We start from the raw sequence: 24,550 nt of genomic DNA, 5'->3' as shown, positions 1-24,550 counted from the left end.
GCTGGAATAAGTTAAGTAATATTAATTTAACTTTAAAATTAACTTAATTTAACTGGTTTTCTTTTTTTAAAACAAAGAGGAGTGGACAGAAGGGAACCTATAATGCAGAAAAAAAAAAAAAAAAAAAAAAAAATTTTCAGGACTATAGGTTTCCTTCAAGTCATTATAGTACTTCTTCCCTGAATAGCAACTGTTTCTGATCACAACCGTACTCTCTTTTAATGTCAATATCTGTAAGATTGGCATGGCAAAAAAAATTAAATAAATTTATGTAGCGTTAAGAGCATCTGCATATTGTAGTCATTAAAAAAAAAATACATATTGCTATGAAAAATAAAATGTGAAATATAATTACATTTAATAAAAGTCCCTTCTTTAAAAAAAAAAATTAAAACCCATCAAATGTACAGCAAGAGGAGCTTGTGTGTGAGAATAGACACCACAGCCTTTCTGATGAATCTTGATTATCTACAGTTTTTGAGGAAACATTCATAGAACCACAAGTAAACCCAAAGAACTCATAATCCTCCTTGCTGGATTCAAATAATGCCAACAGGCTCTCATGCTGTAAACTTAGACCCAGCTCCTGTGGAATAGACACCTTGTACTCAAGTGTGCTGTGCCTGTCCTCTATTTTTCGGTTTCTCTTTAACATTTTAACTTTTCTGTGCAGTCTGCTAGAAGATGAACCGTCAGACTGATGGTTGGAGGGGTTGTCTGGTAGTTTTAAAAGATATGTTTGCTCAGATTTCTCATACTCTGTATTTGTCTCTAATGGAAGTTTATGTGGAGTCCTGTCTGATAAATTAGCAGTTTCTGGATGAAATGCAGAGGTTTTAACACACGTGGAAGGGGAGAGAAAAGATGCATTTTCTTCATGTCCATTGCCCATAAATGCAGGACAGCATTTCTGTACAGCTGTATCAAGTTCATTAGGTGCCAACACAGTAAACACTTCAATGTCATTTTCGGGTCTTTCATTTGTGTACAGGTTATTTTCACTGTAAACAATACATAACATTTCTTCATCATCAATGGAAACTGGAATTCCAGGCTTCAAACAAACTGGTGGTGTGGAATTGCAAATTGGTTGCAAAGAAATGGACTTCATTTCACAATTTGTGTTCGGTACAAATCCAGTATGAGTACAAGATGTATTCTGTTCTGTGCAACAACCTGTTTTATGCATGGTGTTTACACCAGGAAGCTGTTCTGCTGAATTAACCACTCGAATAATGTCTATTTCCATGTTTTCCAAATCTTTCATTTGTGAAATTAAATTGGTTTGGCAGTCGTCTTCTTTCTTTCTAGGCTCTTTAAATCTCTGCATTCTCATCCTATAGGTGAAGAGAGGAAAAGCAGTTTGTACAAATTAAAATAAAAACTGTCTATCAGAAGTGGAAATGCACATTTCAATCTGTGGGGGAAAAATGCACGCACACACAATAATAAAAATAGTAATGTAAATGCTGGGGCTATATGTTTGTTAGAATAGGGTCCCTTGCAACGGCTCACTTTAATTTGTTGACAATTTTTCAATGATGGGGTATAAAAGCATTAAATATCTCTAAACACATAGGGACATTAAAGTCACCAAAACAACTTTAGTTTAATGAAGCAGTTTTGGTGTATAGAGCATGCCTCTGAAGTTATGCTGCTCAATTCTCTGTCATATATGAGTTAAATCACTTGTTTCTATAGCCTAGCAATATCTTTCTGGCTGTGACTGACAGTCTGCATGAAAACGGAATGGTTTAATTTTCAATCAGATGTAACTTAATTTAAAAGGTGTTTATCTGGCTCTGTTAATTGGACTTTAATTACATACAGGAGGGTCCTGCAGGGTCTATCAAACAATTAAGAGAGCAGAAGATAAGAAATTCTACATCAGACATTGCTATAAAGGAATTGTAAACATTAGATTACCCTTTACAGGAAATGTTTAAGAAAGCTGTAAGTGTAAATCACATGCAAGGAGGTGTGCCTAGGGCTGAATAAACAAAGGGATTTAACTCCTAAATGGCAGAGAATTTAGCAGTGAGATTGCAGGGGCATAACCTGTACACCCAAACTGCTGCATTAAAGCTAAAGTTGTTTTGATGGCTATAGTGTCCCTTTAAGGCTGTGTTGGTGCAATAAAAATAGACTTACTGTATATAATGAATGTAAACTGGTATCATTTTTCACTATTTTAACAATCAGGGGAGGAGAACCTTTGTGTACAATGCATTTTCATTTTAAAACACACACCAACAACCTTTTAATTTATTTAATAAAACAAAAACAAAAAAAACCTCTCCCCTCCACCACTGGCTGTTGTGCCAGGAGTGCTCTGGTGCCTTCCCATGTTATGTAGTCAAACCATTGAAGAATGATCTGATAACTTACCTGGGGGGGTGGGGGGACTCCTTCTGTTCAGACAGAAGCTTTTGCAATGAGTTTCCATTAGCATCCTTGAGCTAAGGCCTGCACTATTATGATTAGCTTAATGCAGGGAGTTTCTGGCTACAGAGCAGGTGGCTGCAGTTACCAGGGGAACATCAAGTTGTCAAAACACTTACTGCTTACCCTGGAACCTATGGCACCACAACCACTACACCAAGCTTGCACAACAGTCATATTTAAAAGGCACACTCTATGGCAGATTTACCACATTTTACTTCAGGTGTCTCTTTTGCATGTCTTTCTGGTATCTGAGCTGCCTGCAGTGATTCTTACTGAAACCAGGAACTGCACCACATCGCAGGCTATTTTTAGCCACCCAGAGGTGTTAGTGGGAGTGATCATTAACAATTTCTGCTAATGTAGTTTTCAATTTTCTATTATATCAAATACATCTACATGTTTGCAATTAAAAAAAAGGAAAACATTTTTTTTTAAAAAATGATAGATTACCTTTTTGGGTCATTTCTACATTTTGGCAAGTCCACAAAGTCAAATTCAAATTCAGCTATAAGGTTATCAACATTTTGATAAAGATTGCTCTTTGCAAAATTATTGTGCTTCTGAGTTAAAACATGCTGTAAGGAAGGAGAAAAAAAAAAAGTAAAAGAATAATAAAAAGAAAACAGGCAATGCCAACAATCACAGTAATCACTATAGCGAATATGAGAATTTAAAGTGAATTTCAAAGTTATGATCAAAATAGCAAAAAGAAAATTTAGAAAAAATATATGCCGTCACTCAGATATGCTTTCACTTTAGCTAATCTGGTCTTCTTACATTTGAATTCACTCTCACCTTAGAAAATAACCACGTAAGCAACATGTTTTCTGACATAATGACAGTATGGGTTTGCCACACAGAAGCAGGCGCCCATTTTTTACTATCAAAATGTTTTCATTGTTTAAAGGGCACTTCATTCCAAAACATGTTCGGTACAATGTGTAGGTTTGCAGTTAGCTATGCTGGTTAGATCTTATATTTGGTTTTACCAATATTTAGTTTCTTTTTTTTCCTTTTAATATACCAGTTATGCTCCATAATCTCACTCTTTCAGCCCCTCAACTCCTGACTTACTGGTACTTCGAGACCACCTTTTAGTTGCCACCTGTTAAAGTTATACTTGGCGTGCATTCAGTAGCAACACCTGCTTTGCTGGAATCTTATCGCCTTTGAAAATTTGTGCTTAGACCAAGATCCATTTACACATGGTCTCACATACCTTTATAAGACCCTGCAAGAAAAGGCAAGGAATCCTACATCCTCTTTATTTGGGATCTAGTCCACCACGGCTCATTATCCAGCAAGCTGCAGGAGTCTGCATCTAGGTTTCGGTTACTGTGGTAGCTAACTGCAGTGAATGCGGTCCATTGACTCAATATTGTCTGGGCTCTGCTGGAGCTGCCACCGGGCAGAGAGTACAACTATACAAATTTGGTGGGAATACGTAAGAATCCAGCCCTCCTGGCAGTAGATCCACTTGATCCTCACCCAGACAAATAGCCCCTTTTCCAACCAGTCCTGTTCCAGCTCCACCACACGAATACACATCAGATGGACATAAAAAGTCACCGACAATCCACATGCTTGATGTGGAAAAGAGCTTGATCCCACTCTACAGAAACAAGCCTCAACCACCCCCAAAGCTGTGCTGTTTCCACAGAGGAATTGACACATGGTCTCACATACCTTTAGAAGACCCTGCAAGAAAAGGCAAGGAATCCTACATCCTCTTTGCAGTGACTAGTCTTAATGGCAACTGGTAACACATCTGATTGAGTTGGTTCTTGTCCTCTACATCAGAGGATTGTCGAGCATTATTACTCTAACCATGTCTCGATCCCAGTACACTTCTCTAGCTCATCTCTGGGTGAACGAGTTATGGAGACAATGAATTTAGGATAACCTTAAGATTTCCATACCTACCCATCTGAACACCATTCTTTTGGTTCTTCGCTGGTTTTTCTTCCTTTCTTTCATCTAGTTCCTTACGTTATCAGTTTATGTAATGCCAGGTAATTCTCGGCCAATTACGGAGGTTTATTTTTTTTTTTGATGCTACTGGAGCGTATCCATGTCTTACTTTGATGTTCTCGATACACTTACTTCACACATAGAAACATAGAAACATAGAATGTGACGGCAGATAAGAACCATTCGGCCCATCTAGTCTGCCCAGTTTTCTAAATACTTTCATTAGTCCCTGGCCTTATCTTATAGTTAGGATAGCCTTATGCCTATCCCACGCATGCTTAAACTCCTTTACTGTGTTAACCTCTACCACTTCAGCTGGAAGGCTATTCCATGCATCCACTACCCTCTCAGTAAAGTAATACTTCCTGATATTATTTTTAAACCTTTGTCCCTCTAATTTAAGACTATGTCCTCTTGTTGTGGTAGTTTTTCTTCTTTTAAATATAGTCTCCTCCTTTACTGTGTTGATTCCCTTTATGTATTTAAATGTTTCTATCATATCCCCCCCGTCTCGTCTTTCCTCCAAGCTATACATGTTAAGATCCTTTAACCTTTCCTGGTAAGTTTTATCCTGCAATCCATGAACCAGTTTAGTAGCCCTTCTTTGAACTCTCTCTAAGGTATCAATATCCTTCTGAAGATAGGGTCTCCAGTACTGTGTACAGTACTCCAAGTGAGGTCTCACCAGTGTTCTGTACAATGGCATGAGCACTTCCCTCTTTCTACTGCTAATACCTCTCCCTATACAACCAAGCATTCTGCTAGCATTTCCTGCTGCTCTATTACATTGTCTGCCTACCTTTAAGTCATCAGAAATAATCACCCCTAAATCCCTTTCCTCAGATGTTGAGGTTAGGACTCTATCAAATATTCTGTACTCTGCCCTTGGGTTTTTACGTCCAAGATGCATTATCTTGCACTTATCCACATTAAATGTCAGTTGCCACAACTCTGACCATTTTTCTAGTTTACCTAAATCATTTTCCATTTGGCTTATCCCTCCTGGAACATCAACCCTGTTACATATCTTAGTATCATCCGCAAAAAGACACACCTTACCATCAAGACCTTCTGCAATATCACTAATAAAAATATTAAAGAGAATGGGTCCAAGTACAGATCCCTGAGGTACCCCACTGGTGACAAGCCCAAGCTTTGAATATACTCCATTGACTACAACCCTCTGTTGCCTGTCACTCAGCCACTGCCTTACCCATTCAACAATATTGGAATCCAAACTCAAAGATTGTAGTTTATTGATAAGCCTTCTATGTGCAACAGTGTCAAAAGCCTTACTGAAATCTAGGTAAGCAATGTCTACTGCACCACCCTGATCTATAGTTTTAGTTACCCAATCAAAAAAATCAATAAGATTAGTTTGGCATTTTTAGCATCGCAATCAGGAGGATCAACAAGCAGGTCCTCTGAATTAGAGAAATCCGAGTCACAGTCAGGAGGACAGTATGTAAAATCAACAGTGACGTTATGACGTGCTGACGTGCGGACGTGCCCACGTGCGGTATCGTCGTGACGGAGGAGGAGGGGCAACCGCCGGCGAGGGGGATGGCGGGTGATGGCGGGCTTTGAAGCGGCCGCTCTCCGTTGAGGCGTCTGCACTCCTGCCGGCATCCTCGCGTCAGCTTCGATGGTTCATCCTAGGAGGCATACACACCGCTCCCCCCCCTCACACAGCCCTTAACTCAGCATACAATAACGGCAGTTCGCTTTTGCTGTGGCTCTGCCTCGGGTGAGACTTCTCTCCTCTCAAGTGAAGGTACTTTTCATTTTCTACGTGGTTGCTTTCTGTTTTTTTTTTTTTTTTTTTGCCATAAAACTGCCACAAATCTGATATAACAAAAAGACTATTGGAAGGAACTGGGTTGTTTAGCCCCCAAGGACCAACATGGGTATTACCCCGCTCATTTCCTGAGACAGAAATTTGGATATATTATTCTTAACTGTGATTTTTTATTTCAGTTTTTTCCTTTTTTGGAGTGTTGGATGTTTGGAGCATTTGGCAGAATCAGTTCCAACCAATCTAACTTTCCTCACCTGTGGTCTATGAGGTTTTTTTTTTCTGTCAAGAACCGGGTTTACTTCTTAGAGTGACAGGGGTTGTGGTTTCTTAACCTTAAGAATCTGTCCAAACGAGAACTTGAGAGCGCTCCTAAACGTTTCCAGCCTATCATTGCTGTTTAAGGCTGCAAGTATTCAAAATAACCATGTGGGAGAACTTATGTTTCTTTTCTGAATAACGCAGCTGGGGCTCTCGACACTGCTAAAGCCTGGATGCGCACATTATAATTTTATACTTTGCAATTTGTATATATCCTCTGCCTATATATCACATAATATAAGAGGCAATACAATACAACTGAATATGGCTTCAAAGAAATCCACTGAGAATAAATCCTCATCAAGAAAGGATAGAGAGAGGTCTCACAGGACAAGTCATTAAATGCCTATTTCTCCCCTCAACATCACAAAAACCCGAAGTTGAAAGATAATGCTAATGACTCTACTCTTGATGCATGTGAACCCGAGGGGTTAACTACTATGGAAAAAGATCTAATTACCCCTACTTTATTACGCACTACTTTAAGATCGCATCTGGAAGAAATAAAGAATGAATTGGCGGTGACCGCGGCAGAAATAAAAATAGAATTTAAACAAGAGATAAATCTCCTTGCGGTCAATATCCAAAGGATGGAGGACCAATTTAAAGCAATTGACTTCCAAGTTAAATCTCTTACAGATGAGAATAAGAAGGCCCAAAGCAAGATCTTGGCCCTTGAAAATAAATTAATTGATTTGGAAGATCGCAGTCGTCGTAAGAATTTACGTTTTAGGAATATCCCGGAGAAAGATAGACAAGAAGACACCAAACAAATTCTGCTGGACTTTGTTGCAACATTGGGAATTCAGTTTGACCCACATGATCAAATAATAGAAAGGTGCCACAGGATATTCAAACCCCAATCTATGCAGAAAGATCTACCAAGGGACATTATTGCGTGTTTTTTTTCTTATGAATTCAAAGAATCAATTCTAAACTCTGTCAGAACTGGGCAAAGTAATTCTGGACGTTTCCAAAACATTCAGGTCTTTCGGGATCTATCGTATGAAACTCGTCAAAACAGGAAATTATTCAGCTCAGCAACCCAAATTCTCAGAGCTCATAACATAAGATATAGGTGGTTATATCCCCTAAAGCTGTCTCTGACACATGAAGGAAAAAGAGAGACTTTTGATTCAAATTCTGATTTACTTGAATGGTTGAGGGGCAAGAAATTACTATAGCAGATCCAGAGTGCTCTCTGGGGCTAGGGGGAGGGGGGGAGGGTGAATCAGGATGATTAATAGATAGGGCAGTTGTTTAACCATCTGACTTAGCTGTGTTTTTTTTTTTTTTTTTTTTTTTTTTTTTTTTTTCTCAGGGTTTAGGTGTGTTAGGTTATTAACATGATTAGACAACAGGATTTTTTGGAGTGGTGGTTGCTTAGTCTCCTGATATGTAGAGATGATAAGGGTATAGTAATCGTATAATAAGTACAATAAGCGTAAAAAGTAATAGCACTACTACAGAATAATTTAACCAATTATTGCGGTCATCGCAAGGGTGTAAATAATAGATATAAAGTAAATTGGTTGTTTGCTGCAACATTTTGGGAATTTTGGACACTAATTGCTACACACTGTATAATGTCTACTAGCCTGATTGTACTACTATAACACTATTTTTTTTTTTTTTTTTTTTTTTTGGAGGCCTATGCACAGATAGGTCGAAATAATATAATAGCACGATGTATTAATACAGGTATTGTAATTAATATTTCTTTATGGGGTTGAGTATGGGATAATATATGTAATAGCACTTATACAGAACAATTTAGCTAATTTGGACGACCCGAATGAGGTGATAAATAATGTATGTAATAGGTTTGATGCAGGCTAGATAGATGCTAATTGAGAGACACTATATAATGACTATAACGTCAATTTAACACTATTATAAAGAATTTGGGTCTGGTTTGTGTGTAGATATCCGGACACGAAGTAACACAAATGACACTTTTTTTTTTTTTTTTTATATTGTCTACATTTCTGTAAGATGCTAAATATTATACAAGGTGTGTAATGGTGTCACCATAGAACAATTTAATTATTATGGTCGACCTATTCACGGTGGCGCACAATGTATAGATTGTGCTTTCGACGAGGATAAGTGGCTTCCCATAAATATCTTGATATAATCGAACATAACTACACAATGAGATGCTATGATCCTATAGATCTATAAAAATGGATACTGTTCCGTGGTGATGATCACAACATAGTGTATCTAACAGCACTTTTATAGAACAATCAGATCTATGGTTACGGTCTAAAGTTGGGAATAAACCATTTAAGGATATCTGGCCTATCCAAAGATAACACCATGCAATATAAGGACATAGGGTTTTGATATAAATTAAATTTTCTATCACTACTCACTTTGCTTAAGTAGTGTAAGGCTTGGCCTAACCACTACCGAGTGGCAGGGGCAGACGGACAATCCTGTATTAGGAGTCCGTATGCTATGCCACTCGGATGTATAGCGGTATACAATAAAGGCTGATACGTATTGCGTTTATTACGTTTGAAATTAATTGAAATAATTGGAATCTTGTCTATTCGTTACTAGAAGAGGTCACTGTTTTATTCTCTATCTATTAGAAATAGCATGATCCTACGAGGCTGCCTATTTCCTTTTTTCCTTCCCCTTGCCTCTCGATGGGTTGCCCCTCTTGGTGTAGTACTACTACACTGTTTCCGTTGATTTCTATTGCAATCAGAAATCTACGGGTTAAAAAAGAGAAAAAAGAACTATGTTCTTTTTAAGTTTGTTTTATGTTGTGCATTGACGCTGAATCTACTACGAATTTATTCGGCGAGATTAGGCGCAATATGTTTGTTGTGGTGTTTTTCTTTGGGTGTTTTTTTTCTGTCCTTTTTCTTTAGAGCAAATGATACCCTTGACAAAGATATCTTATCTAATGATACTAAAGCTTTCCTGCCCCCAGACATCGGGGCGTCGATTAGTTTAATAGATGTGCAATTTTCAATAACTCCAGATGCTTAGGTTTTTATCACTGAATGTTCAGGGCATGAATACTAATAAAAAAAGGAGAAGACTATTCAATACTCTTAATGAGCACAATGTACAGGTGGCATTCTTACAAGAAACTCATTGGCTCAAGGACATCCAACAAAGATGGGTAGGGCATAAATACTCTAATATTGTCCACGCCTCACTAACAGAGAACAAAAAAAGAGGAGTTGCAGTTGTGTTTAATTGTAATATAGAGTTGGAAATTAAATATATTGAATTGGATCCAGAAGCGAGATCCATAATTATTGTTTGCATTATTGATAAAGTGACCTACACTCTTGTTAATGTCTATCTTCCGAATGTTGATCCTATGACTAAATTTGCTACCATAATGGACCGAGTCGATAAAGTATCAAAGGGACATTTAATCATAGCGGGGGATTTTAATTGCGTATGGGATCCTAAAATGGACAAGACGCATATTTCAAAAAAAAATTGTGATAAAAGAACTATTAAGCAGGCTAAAAGACTTTACAATATTTCTAAACAATATAATATCCATGATATATGGAGACTATTACATCCCACTGATAAAGACTACTCTCATCAATCATGTGTGCACGGTACGTATGCTCGCATTGATTTCTGTCTCCTTGACGCAAATTCGATATCTTTGTGCAATTCAATTGAAATCAGAGAGAGTCTATGGTCAGACCATAGCCTCATAATAATGGATCTTGGAAATAAATCCCCTATGGCCCGTACTACATGGAGATTAGACGATGCTCTTCTTAATGATTCAGACAATAAAAAGGAATTAACTCAATTATTAAATAATTTTTGGCTAGAAAATAGTTCCTCTGATACAACACCGGCAAATAATTGGTGTACACACAAAGCCGTTATGCGTGGTTACTTAATCAAATTAGCCCATAAAATGAGGGTTCTTAATGGTAAGACCCTGACCGATTTATACATTGAGTTTTATAATATATCGAAACTTAACAAACAGAAGCCATCTATAGAATTAAAAATTAAGCTAAATACTCTAAAAAAACAGATCAATTTGAAGGTTGAGCAGAAAATTAAATTAAATATTCACAAACTAAAATTAAACAATTATTATACGGGAAACAGGGCAAATAAAAATTTGACAAAAAGACTGCAAAACCACTATGCCAAAAATAGAGTCGAAAAATTGACAGATGGACAAAGGATCTATTCGACACCTTCTGCAATTGGGCAGAGATTTAATCAATTTTATGAGGACCTGTACAATCTCAAACTGTCTCCTAATTTAAACGATATTCAAAATTATCTAGCCTGTACCCAGATTCCTAAAGTTACACCGCAAGACCTAATAATTTTAAATAGGCCCATTTCGGAGGATGAAGTCAAATTGCAAATAAATAGACTTCCTATTAACAAAACTCCGGGACCAGATGGCTTTACGAATATGTATTATAGACAGATGCAGCCTCTATTAAGTAATCCTTTAACAGAAATGTTTAATCAAATAGCCCTAAATAAATCTTTTCCAGCTGAATTGTTGCAGGCGAATATTATTCCAATACTGAAACAAAATAAATTAAGCTCTGATCCCGGTAATTATAGACCCATAGCGTTAATCAATACAGACATGAAGCTATACGCGGCAATAATTGCCGATAGAATTAAGAAAATTATTTCGTCACTGATTCACCCTGATCAAATTGGATTTGTTCCAGGCAGGTTAGCATCCAACAACACCAGGAGAATAATCGACATTATAGATTGGGCCAATAGAAATGAGCTTCCCCTCCTGACCCTGTCTTTAGATGCTGAGAAAGCATTTGACAGGGTCGGGTGGGGCTATCTCAGTGAAGCCCTTAAGGCTTTTGGACTCATGGGCTGGATACACAATGCCATCATGGCTCTCTATTCTTCTCCCTCCGCCAGAACTGTGGGTCCGAACATCACAGCAGGGTGGTTTTCACTCAAAAACGGTACGCGACAGGGATGCCCTCTTTCTCCTCTGTTGTATATTTTGTCTATAGAGCCATTGGCTATTAACATTAGGAACAATGCATTAATAAAAGGTGTACAAACCAATTCGTTGAATGCTAAAATATCTCTCTATGCGGACGATGCGCTACTTACGTTGACTACCCCTGAGTCGTCTTTAAAATTTTTAATGTTTGAGATCGATAGATACTCTGCTATCTCAAATTTCAAGCTAAATATAAACAAATCTACGGCAATGTTTATGAACTTGAATAATGAGATAGTAAATAGTTTAGTCTTAAGCTATAAATTTATATGGACCGATTCACAAATAAACTACCTGGGATTAGTTATAACGTCTAAAGTGTCAGAAATAATGGAGCGGAATATCTCGATTCTTATGAGAAATATGAACCTCAAACTTAGAAAATGGAGAAATCTAGAAAACTCCTGGCAAGGAAAAATAAACATCATTAATTCATATATTTTGCCTAAATGGCTATATTTGTTTTCCATGATTCCGCTTGGGGTTTCCAGACCTTGGTTGGCGATGATCCAAACATATTTCAACAATTTTATCTGGAATAACAAAAAACCAAGAATTGCCCAAAAGATCTTAACCAAAAAATTGACAAATGGAGGCCTACACTTCCCTAGTATTCTTTATAGTTATCATGCTAACATTATTAGGCATATATATCTCCTTCAGGACCCTAAACAGGTCTTGGAACCATGGTATATTATGGAGGCGAACGTGGCCCATGTAGACAAATTACAATATTTGATGTGGACAGCTACAAGTAAAAATTTAGTAAATTCGCCTATAAATAACTCAATGATACTATCGCAAATATTAGAAGAGTGGATACTAATTAAAAAAAAATTAGGCCTAATAAATATGATACCTAAGACATGTCCCTTGGATATATTCCAACTACTTATACAAGACTTTTCGTTAAAGAATTGGGTCTGCGCGGATAGAATAAGAATTGCAGAAATTATGCAGGGAGACAATATCCTACCCTTCCAGAATATTATTGATTCTCTGCATATTCCGCGCAGAGAAATTTTTACTTATCTCCGCATAAAAAACTTTATTCACAAAAACGTGATTAAATCATCTTCCATTTTTGCTAAAAAGTTAGAGGTCATATTTAATTCCCAATCTATTAATAAGATTATGTCTGCTGCAGCATCAATGTTGGAAGCTCTTAAGGAGTCTCCCCACAGCTTGATTAAGACGTGGGAACAAGAACTAGAACTGCAAATTTCTCTGGATGATTGGAATGTCTCTTTGAGCCTGGTGAATAAATATATTCACTGTTTGAATCTGTCTGAATGCCACTTTAAAGTCCTCTACAGATGGTACTATACTCCGGCAAGATTGGCGAGAATGTTCCATAATTCTGATCCAACTTGCTGGAGATGTGGTTCTCATCCAGGTACTTACATACATATTTGGTGGGCCTGTCCAGCTGTCAAATATCTATGGTCTTGGGCCTTTCATATTTTTACAACTGTGACTACTAATAGAATTACGGAGAATGCCGCTTCTGCTCTTTTACATCTAAACTTGTCATTTGATGCAAAAAAAGACATTTGTTTTGCTATTCATTGTTTAGTTGCTGTTAAAATTATCATAGCGAGACATTGGAAATCATCTAAGCCGTATAATAAACGGTTATTGATTGATCAGGTCCTGTTCCAAATATCTATGGAACACGAGATGATCAACAATGATAACTCGAAGAAAAAACAATGGTATGGTGATTGGCTGTATAAATATAAGATATTATTCTGCTCCTCCAATAGCCCTTCTTGATTATACTATTATTCGAAATTTACCAGTTGATATATGGAAAGCGAGGAATATAGATAAGTGATAATAAAATACATATAAGCGAGTATTGAAACTAATCGATCATGTTGCTCTAGATTTGGTGTGGGGCTTTTATTGTCTGTGTTTTTGTTTCTCTTTTGTGATTGTAGACTATGTCCGTATGTGATATATACTGTGCTATAATTGAATATAAGACAAATCTTGATGATATATGATTTAATAGAATGCTATGTGATTCTGTATTTGTCTGTTAAACAAAATATGAGACCAGTATATTGTTGTATATGTAAAGGAAAAAAATTTCTAATAAAAAACTATAAAAAAAAAAAAAAAAAGATTAGTTTGGCATGATCTCCCTGAAGTAAACCCATGTTGTCTCTGGTCTTGAAATCCATGTGTTTTTAGATGTTCAACAATCCTATCCTTTAACATGGTTTCCATCACTTTCCCCACTACTGAAGTAAGGCTTACTGGCCTATAGTTGCCCGACTCCTCCCTATTACCTTTCTTGTGAATGGGCACAACATTTGCTAACTTCCAATCTTCTGGGACTACTCCTGTTATCAATGATTGGTTAAATAAATCTGTTAATGGTTTTGCTAGTACACCACTAAGCTCTTTTAATAGCTTTGGGTGTATTCCATCAGGTCCCATTGACTTATTTGTCTTTACTTTTGACAGTTGAAATAGAACCTCTTCCTCTGTAAACTCACGTGTAATAAATGACTCATTTATCCTTTTTCTTAACTGAGGTCCCTTTCCTTCATTTTCATCTGTAAATACCGAACAAAAATATTCATTGAGGCAGTCAGCTAGACCTTTATCCTCATCTACATACCTTCCTTCTTTTGTTTTTAATCTAACAGCCTTAAATCGTGAGCCCCATAAATTTACGGTCTTTATTTGTTGTCTTATTTTTTTTTTATTCTTTATTTTTGGTTGTGCAGATGGTTACAAGATTTCAACGGACGCCACAACAGCATATTACCAGCTTATTAAAAGATAAACAGTGGCATGATGATTTGCACATTTTTATATTTTACATGCTTAGCTAAACAGTTTGTAAGAGTAGGATAAAATAAAATAAAGATGCTAGCTGCGTTCTCGCTAGTTCATCTATGCTAAAGACAAGATAGTGTGAACACGTTTCGCGGCATAGCATTATCTAGTTATGAAATAATGCATAGAAACATTATGCTATGAGTATTTAGGCTATGAGGCATCGTATAATGCATAACAGTGCTAAAGCTTGATACACAATTGAGTTGTGAAAACCGGTATCGTTATATGTGTCTAAGTTATAAAGCTAAGGTGGTGTAACTTTTTAATTTTTTTTTAATTTTTTATTTTTGTGTGCATAGAGTAATTACAAACTGGCTCCAGGTACCCCAACGGCATTCCTTGAGCTGCTTGGCATAGATAACAAATAGGGTAGTTACTAAGCAGTGCACATTTTTGGTATAGTAGGTACAGGATATTACAAGCGGGTACTATGCTGTTTATTAGTTGCTGGATACATGCTTTAGTCGTGAGAATGAAAATGTCACCCCTTAAGCCCCTGTTGCTACACATTAGTAATGCTAGTTAGGCTGGTGTTTTATGACAGGTATAATTGCGACTCCCACGGGGGCGGTTGGTAGGTGCTGCGCGACAGTCCGTGAGTCTTGTGCGGCAGTTGCCTCGATGGGTCCGGACTGGAGAGCGGCACGTCGCGGGGTAATGGTTGTTGGTCTCGGCTGTTGGGCGGGCGCTGGTCTGCTGTGCCCCTTTCTCCGCCGTCGGTTGCCGGGTCGTCTCCCACACGGAGCCCAGAGCTTATGACGAGGCTCCAGAGGTAAGCGTCCTGTTAGGTTTCCAGGATGGGAGCTTGTCGCTGTTCAGTGTGGGTGTCAGTTATTGATGCTTCTAATCCGCGTTGGTTGCGGTTGATGTGGGGTGCTGTTGCACGCAGCCTCCGCCATCTTAGGTGTATCACCTGAGTTGCGGGTTGTTTTGGCAGTGTTGCTAGGCCTTATTTGCTTTGTGGAGGTCTGGGCTTCGGGGTGAGGACCGGGATTACCCCCACTGGTCCAGAGGGGGGGGGGTGGAACAGGGCCGGTTCCTCGAGGGCGTGAGCCTTTGGCTGGGCACCTTTAGGCGGGATAGTGGGGCAGCGGCCGTCCACTCCACTCACCGCCGGAGTAGGCCCCAACCGTGGTAGTGAAGCTTCCTCCTCCAGGGGACTAATACTTGGTGAGCCAGCCTCACCCTGGATCCAGTGCACTCTGCCTGTCGAGGGCCGCTGTTGCTGGTCATCAGAAGGTACAAAATCATGTTGTATGGCTTAATTGTTTGGCTTTTTGCCGGAGCTGGTCTGTCTTGCGACCGTCCATTTTGGCGGCCCGGCCCGGCCCCGCCCCCCAAGGTGGTGTAACTTAAATGCGTCAATTCAAGTGTGTGTGTAATAGACATACCATCTGAAAGCATTTAGTAGATTCTGCACATTTTTTAAGGTAGTAATGCGGCGGGTATGGCATGCATAAAGAGACAGTTGCTATGAAGAAGCAGTTGCTATGTGAACCATGGTTAACAAGCTAGTTGCCTGTGGTTAAGATATGGTATTGCTTGCTCCACTGCTGCTATGAGTAACTAAAATATAATGAAAATAAAAGTGAGAAGAAAAGCTTTCTCAGATGTCTATTTAGTGGGTGAAGAGGTTTATATATTAAGCTTTGTCTAGACTCACTATTGATATGCATGCTATGTCTAGTCATTGCTCTGAGCGGTAGAGAGCATTATCCTGGGGCTTACAGTGTAACCTGTTGCTGCTCTGTAGAGAGTAGGGTATAAGTCCACAGCGAAAAAGGCATTAAGCGTTGCACAGTGGGCTCAGTTCTGTGTGACCTCTGTCTCCCTCAGCAACTGCCACTTGCCGAACTGCGGGTCCACTGTCTATTCAGCCAATTCCCAGGGTTGGCAAGTCCACTGAGCATGTCTGGGAAGCGATGAAATTGTCAGTGGTAAACGCCACTGGGAGGTAGGTTATGCATGTGTGATTCAGGCTGCTTTGCGGCTGAGAGTTGCGCCTCCCGTCGGCGGTCTGTTCCCGTATCTGCTCCACGTTGCCACGCTGTCGTGTACCCACTGTTCTTCTTCAGCTCCCGTCTGGGGGGTGGCAGTGAGCTCCACCAGACCTGTTTTTACGGTCGTGGCCCTTTCTCCTCCGTTTGTGTGGCCGGTGCGCCTTAGCTGTCGCTGGTCTCCACCGCATCTCATGGGGTTGTGCATAAACCTTTCGGTGGTTCAAGCTTGGTGAGGAGCTGGGAGCTTGAGGTGAGTTGACTTGCTGGTGTGCTGATCTCGGTTTTTCCGCAGGCAGGCTTGGTTTACTTTCAAGCTTTTTCCAGAATGCCATGAACAGCCTGTCGATTCGGACCTCGAGTGGCTCTAGTGGGCCTCGTGTGTTGTAGGCCTGCGCAGTGTCTGCCATCTTTACTGAGGCAGCATGGTGGGCTACACGTTGTTGGGTTGCCCCTCCGCCGCAAGTCAGAAGGCAGTGGGTGAGTGCCGGGATATGCCTCACCGGCAGGGGGGGGGGGGGAGGGGGTTCCCTTCCTCCTCTAAATGCTCCATCAAAACTGCCTGCCGGGGAATCGGCTGCGTCCCCCGTCTGTGCTCACAGGTAGGCCGCAAAGAGGTTTTGGGGTGTAGACTGCCAATCCTTCTCTGGAGCACACCGATATGTGTCCCCAAGGTATACAGGGTTGTCTCTGCTGTCATAGGTTTGGGGTTATCCCAGTTTAACACCCGTTTAGTACATTATTTCAGCGATTGTCTGTGGAGCTCGCTCCAAGTGCTGCCATTCAGCTTGGCAGTCAGGCCCCGCCCCCCCTATTTGTTGTCTTATATTGCGCAAAACCGCTTACTTTTTTCTCTATATTTTATTGAAAACAATTCTCAAACAACTTTACAGAAAAAAAGGCAATGCAGCTAGCATAGGCTTAAGAACTGTGGTCTGTTGGATCCAACAATTAACTTTATGATGGATTTAACTTCTCCCATTCAATAAGAGATGTTTACGCAATTGTTTCAGATCTTACACTTTGGCATAAAATGCTCAAGAACAGATCTGAGGGGCTTGTGATGGCTGTACTGAAGATTGGTTTGAACATTTGACATGCCTTGCATTTTTACAGGCTGTACAACTGATAGGTAGACCAGGAAATTTAATTTCAATCTCTCTCTTCCAAGTTATTCTGGATCAGGAGATTCCTAAAGGCAAGTTTGTAGCGATTAAAGAAACACTGCAGCCTCATAACTTCATGTCAATAAAATTGTTATGTGGCATGCAGGGCAGTCTTTAATTTGGATTGGACCCTGGGCAAACATTTACTTGGGCCCCCTGACCGCATATAGATACACCGACACACACACAGTTATACAGATACAAACACTGACACATACAGATACACACTGACTATATACAGACACAGAGACACATTCTGACAGACGTACTGACACAGAGACACACAAACAGCCATACTGAAACACACATACACAAAGACATACTGAACCACTCAGACACTCATGCAAAATTTGATAACCACCCTCCAGTTTCTTACCTTTTCCTGGAGGGTGGCTTCCCTGGGGTCCAGTGGGCTGGCTGGGAGTTAAGCTCTCGCTCGCTCCCGGCCTGGCCCCCTCCAGAACAACTCCTTCCTCCCGCACGACTGGCTCCTGTTTCTGTGGGAGGAAGTGACGTGCGGCTGTCACTTCCTCCCAGTGCTGCCGAAAAGCAAGGGCCCGGTCGCGCTGTTTAAGCGCCACAGCACCCGACCGGGACCCTGCTGACACAGAAAGACAGAAAAGGGGTAGGGGCTGCGCCCGAGGCTAATATAAATATTCTATGATAACAGACAACCAGACCAAATGGTCTAAATGAAAATACAACATGGTGGGCCCCCATAGTTTGCGCGCAAAGGGCTCCATTTGCCCCGCGTTAAAGACGGCCCTGGTGGCATGAAAAGGGAAAATCCGGACACCTAAAGCACTTTATCTTGCTAAAATGCTTTGTATATTAAGAGTGTGTCCTCTTTTACAACAAGTGCAGATTTTGAAAGAAAATGGCACTTATATAAATTAATCATCCCCTCGGCTTTCAAGCAGACAACAGGTCCTGTTACTTTCTGATTTTTTTTTAGCTCTGTGGAGGCAAGCAATTGCCCAGAGCACCTTTCTTGCAAAGACTTCTCACTGAGCTGCCAAAGTCTGGGCAGCGTAAGAAAGGGAGGGCTAGGCAAAGGCTTCAGACAGGAAGAGTTCTGTAGCATTTGTGAGCGGTTTTTAGATATAATTAAAAAAAAAAAAAAAAAAAAAAAAAAAGCATAATTAATGGATCATGTTTTCATTTAGCCAACAGAGATTTTTATTTGGGCAATGGACTGTCCCTTTAAATCCTGCTCTAAAATAGTTTAACATCGAAGTTTTGTCTCCAGGAGTCCTTCATCCTACCACTTCTCTTTTGCCAATAGGGAAGCACTGGCTTTGGTGACCAGTGACAGAGATTGAACTAACGCACAAGCCAGTCCTTATCATGTGAGAGCATTATTCTCACTTTAGAGGGGAAAGGAATGTGGCTACAAACCACCCATTTGTTCATATAAAAGAAATAGAGTAACATAGAATGTGACGGCAGATAAGAACCATTCGGCCCATCTAGACTGCCCAATTTAAAATACTTTCATTATTCCCCTTTGTTTTGTTTTCCTCACATACACACCTTGGCAGCAACAAAACCAAAATGTAAGAAGTAAGGTTATATAGTTTACCTTACTCAACCTATCTGTAATTAATTTGTTCTCTGAACATCTTAGTGTCATTTTAAATTGCCTTAAAGGACCACTCTAGTGCCAGGAAAACACTCGTTTTCCTAGCACTAGAGTGCCCTGAGGGTGCCCCCACCCTCAGGGACCCACTCCCGCCGGGCTCTGGGGGGAGGAAGGGGTTAAACTTACCTTTCTCCAGCACCGGGCGGGGAGCTTTCCTCCTCCTCTCCTTCTTCCTTGCGACGTCATCGGCTGAATGCGCATGTGCGGCAGGAGCCGCGCTCGCATTCAGCCGGTCGCATAGGAAAGCATTTACAATGCTTTCCTATGGACGCTTGCGTGCTCTCACTGTGATTTTCACAGTGAGAATCACGCAAGCGCCTCTAGTGGCTGTCAATGAGACAGCCACTAGAGATTTTGGAGGCTGGATTAACCCTCAGTATAAACATAGCAGTTTCTCTGAAACGGCTATGTTTATAAAAAAAAAAAAAAAAGTTAATCCTAGAGGGACCAGGCACCCAGACCACTTCATTAAACTGAAGTGGTCTGGGTGCCTAGAGTGGTCCTTTAATGGGGTAGGATGTAGTTAAAGGGACACTCCAGGCACCCAGACCACTTCTGTCCATTTGGGGTGGTCTGGGTGCCAACTCCCACTATCCTTAACCCTGCAAGTGTCATTATTGCAGTTTTTATAAACTGCAATAATTACCTTGCAGGGTTAACAGCCACTAGAGGGCACTTCCTGATTCATAGCACAGGTTTTCTGAGGACCTCCAGCGTTACTAAAATCCCCATAGGAAAGCATTGAAAACATTTTCAATGCTTTCCTATGGGGAGGTCTAATGCGCATTAGGTCTCCCCCTGACGGATGACGTGGAGTAGCGTGGGCGGACCAAGAAGCAGCGACGAGGGACATCGTCGCTGCCTCTGATAAGTCAATTAAGGGGTTTTCACCCCTTCAGCAACCGGGGATGGGAGGGAGAGGGGGAACTGATTGTTTTCCTGGCACTGGAGAGTCCCTTTAAGCCTTTGCAACTTAATCTCTTTATGACAATGGTTAGGCAAATTCCAAATATATATATTGATGTTCCATAAACATGATATAAATTAATGTCCCAATATTTATACACACTATATATATATATATATATATATATATATATATAAAAAACACACACACACTATATATATATATATATATATATATATATAAAAAAAATACACACACAATATATATATATATATATTATACACACACATTATATTTTATATACACACACACACACTTTTTTGTGTTACAAAGGCGAGGAAAGCATAAGTGACACATAAAAAAAAAAAAAGAGCTCAAAGAAAAAATGCTGTTAAAAAGAAAAATAAGAATTTGCACTGCATTACTTACAGATTCCAAGTCGTCATACTTTTCAAGGCAACATTCACAATAACCCCTCTTTTTCTGCTCCTTTAGTTTAAAACGGTCATTTCTACCATCATGCTTGGCAGCACTGCAAAATAAAAAGTACTTTTTTTCCCCCACTCAAAATACAGCATAAGTTTTAAAAAAAAGATAAAAAAAAAAAAAGAAAAGAAAAAGTACTAAAAAGTGCCAAATTAAAGAAACTTGTTCATGCAGTCTTTCAAAAGGTAATCACTAAGCAAGGCACAATATGACTAAAAGGAAGCACCATGATGGATGTGTTTATACCCTTTCATAAATAGCCAAGTCAAACTGAACAAGAACTGTGAATCTCAGTAACTGCGGTTAACACATTAACTTAAATTTAAATACACATACTTTGATGTTATACACCACACAGTCTAGAATGTCTCTAGATTTCTCCCAACATTTAAATGTTTTAGGTGACATGCTTCTAATGAGTTTAGGGCCTTTATAAAAAAACTTTCGTTTTTGAGAGCAAATGAATTCACTTATGGAGGATAAATAGAGTGTAACTCTGCCATGAGTGACTTATAAATTCACCATTCCCAAGTCTACGCACTTCAGCAGGACTAAACACTGGAAATAAAGAGGCTATGGCAGATTTCAATCACTTGGGGCAGCATTTAACGCACCTGCCACTGGTCGCAGCAATGTTTGAGATAGGACAAAGCATCAATGTGGTAATTTGGGGAAGTGACACATACAGGTGGGAATAAGCTCAAACAAGCAGAAACTGAACAAATGTCATATTGTTGAGACAGACAGACACACGCCTAGCTAGAGGCAAGACATATATAAAAATTGTGGCAAATGTCAGAATACATAAAGGACAAGTTAAACACCTAAAATTATAATAAATATATATATTTTATTTAAAAGGGGAAAATAATAAAAGGGGATCAACCAACCTTTGCTTAACTGCAGTCACCTTTGTTGTAACACTGACTTTTTTATCCACTTTATTGGAAGTATTTGTTTTGGGACTTTGGAAAGATCGCAAGATGGGTAGCACCAAGTAATGGGGTTTGTACTGGCTATGAATAAAGCAGGGGAAAAAAAAAATACTGTTTTTACAAATTAAATGCCAAATAATATTGCAAAAAACAAAAACAAACAAAAAAACGAAAACACACAATATTTGAAGAGTTTTCTATTTCTGCTAGAAACTTTCTCCCTATCGCCATACAAAATCTCAAAAGTTTGTAAGTGAACACAGTCCAAATCAGTGACCGGAACTTATTTTGCATCCTGAAACTAATCTGTATTCCTAAGCCCGGCAGAATATAATTTAAAGGGATCAAAAAACAAACAGAAAAAAACTGTACAATCCTAAGCACTAAGCAGAAGAGTTTGACTTGGGAAACAAGGGCATTGTCACAGTAAGCTCTTCTCATGTGGATCATGATGTTTATGTTGGCCTCCTCTTACAGAGATTTTGAAAAGTATATTGTGAGTGAGCACAACGTTTATTCATATTTGAAAAATTCTAAACGAAAACTAAAATTAGGGAGTTTATTTTGACCATGATCCCACTTGACAGCTGCCAAGTTCTGCGATTGAAAAGCTTGTGTGCAGCCTTTATTTGACCATTTAGCATGTTAAATACTATGAATGTAAAACTTTTATGCACAATATTGTGCTCAAAGCAGCAGTCACTTGAACTTTTCACAAAGATATAATGCTTATTTTAAAAAAAAAAAAAAAAAAAAAAAAAAGAAAGTGTCAAATTTGTATCCGTATGAATGTCACTAAAATACATTCATAAGAAAAAAAAAAAAAAGGAAAAAAAAAGTCTTCTTAGTCTGCAGATTTTTGGCAAAACATTGTAAAGTCTATTATATATCTGGTAAAGTTCATAAAGCACACACAGACTCCATGCACCATGTCCCTTTCAAATTACTTAACCAGTCATGGTGCTTGGAGTAACCCTTTAAGTTAGATAACACACTTACCTTTTGCTGTCTTCAACTTTCAGGTATGGACTTGGCAGTTTTGTGGCTGAAAAAAATAGAAATACATATATATTTCATTATTCTTCCCCTTAAGAGACTGAGTAAATAAGCATTGTATGGCAAATAAGAATCCGGTAAATTAAGTTAAAATTACACACACACTTACGTTTTATTTTGCGACGTACTGGTCCTTTGCTCTGTGTAAAGTAAAGGCAAAAAAACGTTACACACATTGTAGGATAATATTTATCAAATTAGATCCACACAAGACTATCTAAAAAACACCGGTAACAAAGCAGATGTCCAAACAATTTTTTACCTTTTTTTTTAGTCACATATGACCAAATCAAGGATAACATGCCATACCAAAGGCTCTCAGTTTCAGCATTTAAAAGCAAGATTTAATATACAGATTGTATCTCTCAAAAAGGCCAAAAGTACTTATTGTGTTAAGCAAGGTTACCCTTCTGCAATTTTTGGCAGGCATGGTATCCTTTTATAAGACATCATGGTTTTAGAAACTCTATATGTCCTATGATGCTTGTGTAAAGTTATCAATTCAACATTGCTCACATCAAATTATCATTATTAGGTAGATTTATTACAAAAGATTACTACCCATTTAAATTATTTTGCAATGTATATTTTTAGGTCAACTGTGACACTGGATCAACAAAATCATTGTTATGCTGCGGTCAAAAATAAAAATGGTCTTACATTGCAGTTGAGTTTCTCACACTAGTGTCAGTAATGCAAATGTATATTCCTGATGTTATAGCTCTAAAATAACATTTTGAGTGCAGTGTGTGTGCGCATGAGTGCAGTGTGTGTGCATGAGTGCAGTGTGTGTGTATGAGTGCAGTGTGTGTGTATGAGTGCAGTGTGTGTGTATGAGTGCAGTGTGTGTGTATGAGTGCAGTGTGTGTGTATGAGTGCAGTGTGTGTGTATGAGTGCAGTGTGTGTGTATGAGTGCAGTGTGTGTGTATGAGTGCAGTGTGTGTGTATGAGTGCAGTGTGTGTGTATGAGTGCAGTGTGTGTGTATGAGTGCAGTGTGTGTATAATGAATGCAGTGTGTATGTATGAATGCAGTGTGTATATAATGAATGGAGTGCAGTGTGAATGCAGTGTGTGTATGTGTGTATGTATGAATGCAGTGTGTGTATGAATGCAGTGTGTATATAATGAATGGAGTGCAGTGTCTATATAATGAATTAAGTGCAGTGTGTGTATGAGTGCAGTGTGTGTATGTGTGTATGTATGAATGTATGAATGCAGTGTGTGTATAATGAATGGAGTGCAGTGTGTGTATATGAGTGCAGTGTGTATGCAGTGATATATAATGAATGCAGTGCAGTGTGTATATAATGAATGCAGTGCGTGTATGAGTGCAGTGTGAATGCAGTGTGTGTATGTATGAATGCAGTGTGTGTATATAATGAATGCAGTGCAGTGTGTGTATGAATGCAGTGTGTATGCAGTGTGTGTATATAATGAATGCAGTGTGTGTATGAATGCAGTGTGTGTGAGTGCGAGTGCAGAGCATTGGTGGGGGTGGGCATTTTATTAATAATTATTATTTAATTATTATTGTAATATAGATTTTTTTAATGTTGTTATTATTTTTTATTATTATTATTATTTTTATTTATTTATTTTTTCGTCCCCCCTCCCTGCTTGTTAGCTGGCCAGGGAGGGGGGCTCTCACTCCCTGGTGGTCCAGTGGATGGGCTGTAGGAGGGGGGCTGTCAGGAAGCTGTAACTTACCTTCACCGCAGCTCCTGTCAGCTCCCTTCTCTCTCCTCCGTCCGTGCAGCTCCCAGGTCAGCTTCCTCTGCAACTCTCGCGGCCGCGCGGAGCGTTGCCACGGTAACCCGTGGCAACGCTCTGACCCCGCGGCTCTCGCGAAAGTTGCAGAGGAAGCTGACCTGGGAGCTGCACGGACGGAGGAGAGAGAAGGGAGCTGACAGGAGCTGCGGTAAAGGTAAGTTACAGCTTCCTGACAGCCCCCGGTCCTTGTCTGTAT

At 39.3% G+C, this 24,550-nt stretch overlaps 1 protein-coding gene across 3 annotated transcripts in view; it reads right to left on the bottom strand.

The window, feature by feature from the left end:
• Positions 1-285: 285 nt before the first annotated feature.
• The window catches only part of DBF4 (DBF4-CDC7 kinase regulatory subunit), a 34,906-nt gene continuing 10,641 nt past the window's right edge, over positions 286-24,550 (bottom strand). For all 3 annotated transcript variants that reach the window (XM_063452496.1, XM_063452497.1, XM_063452494.1), the window contains 6 exons: positions 22,692-22,722; positions 22,526-22,571; positions 21,482-21,607; positions 20,535-20,637; positions 2,896-3,020; positions 286-1,337 (listed from right to left, as the gene is read on the bottom strand). In XM_063452496.1, the coding sequence (XP_063308566.1) occupies positions 389-1,337; positions 2,896-3,020; positions 20,535-20,637; positions 21,482-21,607; positions 22,526-22,571; positions 22,692-22,722 (1,380 nt within the window). In that variant the 3' untranslated portion in view covers positions 286-388. The remainder of the gene's footprint in view (positions 1,338-2,895; positions 3,021-20,534; positions 20,638-21,481; positions 21,608-22,525; positions 22,572-22,691; positions 22,723-24,550) is intronic.

This window comes from Pelobates fuscus, chromosome 4 (genome assembly GCF_036172605.1).
Source record: "Pelobates fuscus isolate aPelFus1 chromosome 4, aPelFus1.pri, whole genome shotgun sequence".
Classification (NCBI taxonomy): domain Eukaryota; kingdom Metazoa; phylum Chordata; class Amphibia; order Anura; family Pelobatidae; genus Pelobates; species Pelobates fuscus.
This window is presented reverse-complemented; position numbering and strand designations above follow the sequence as displayed.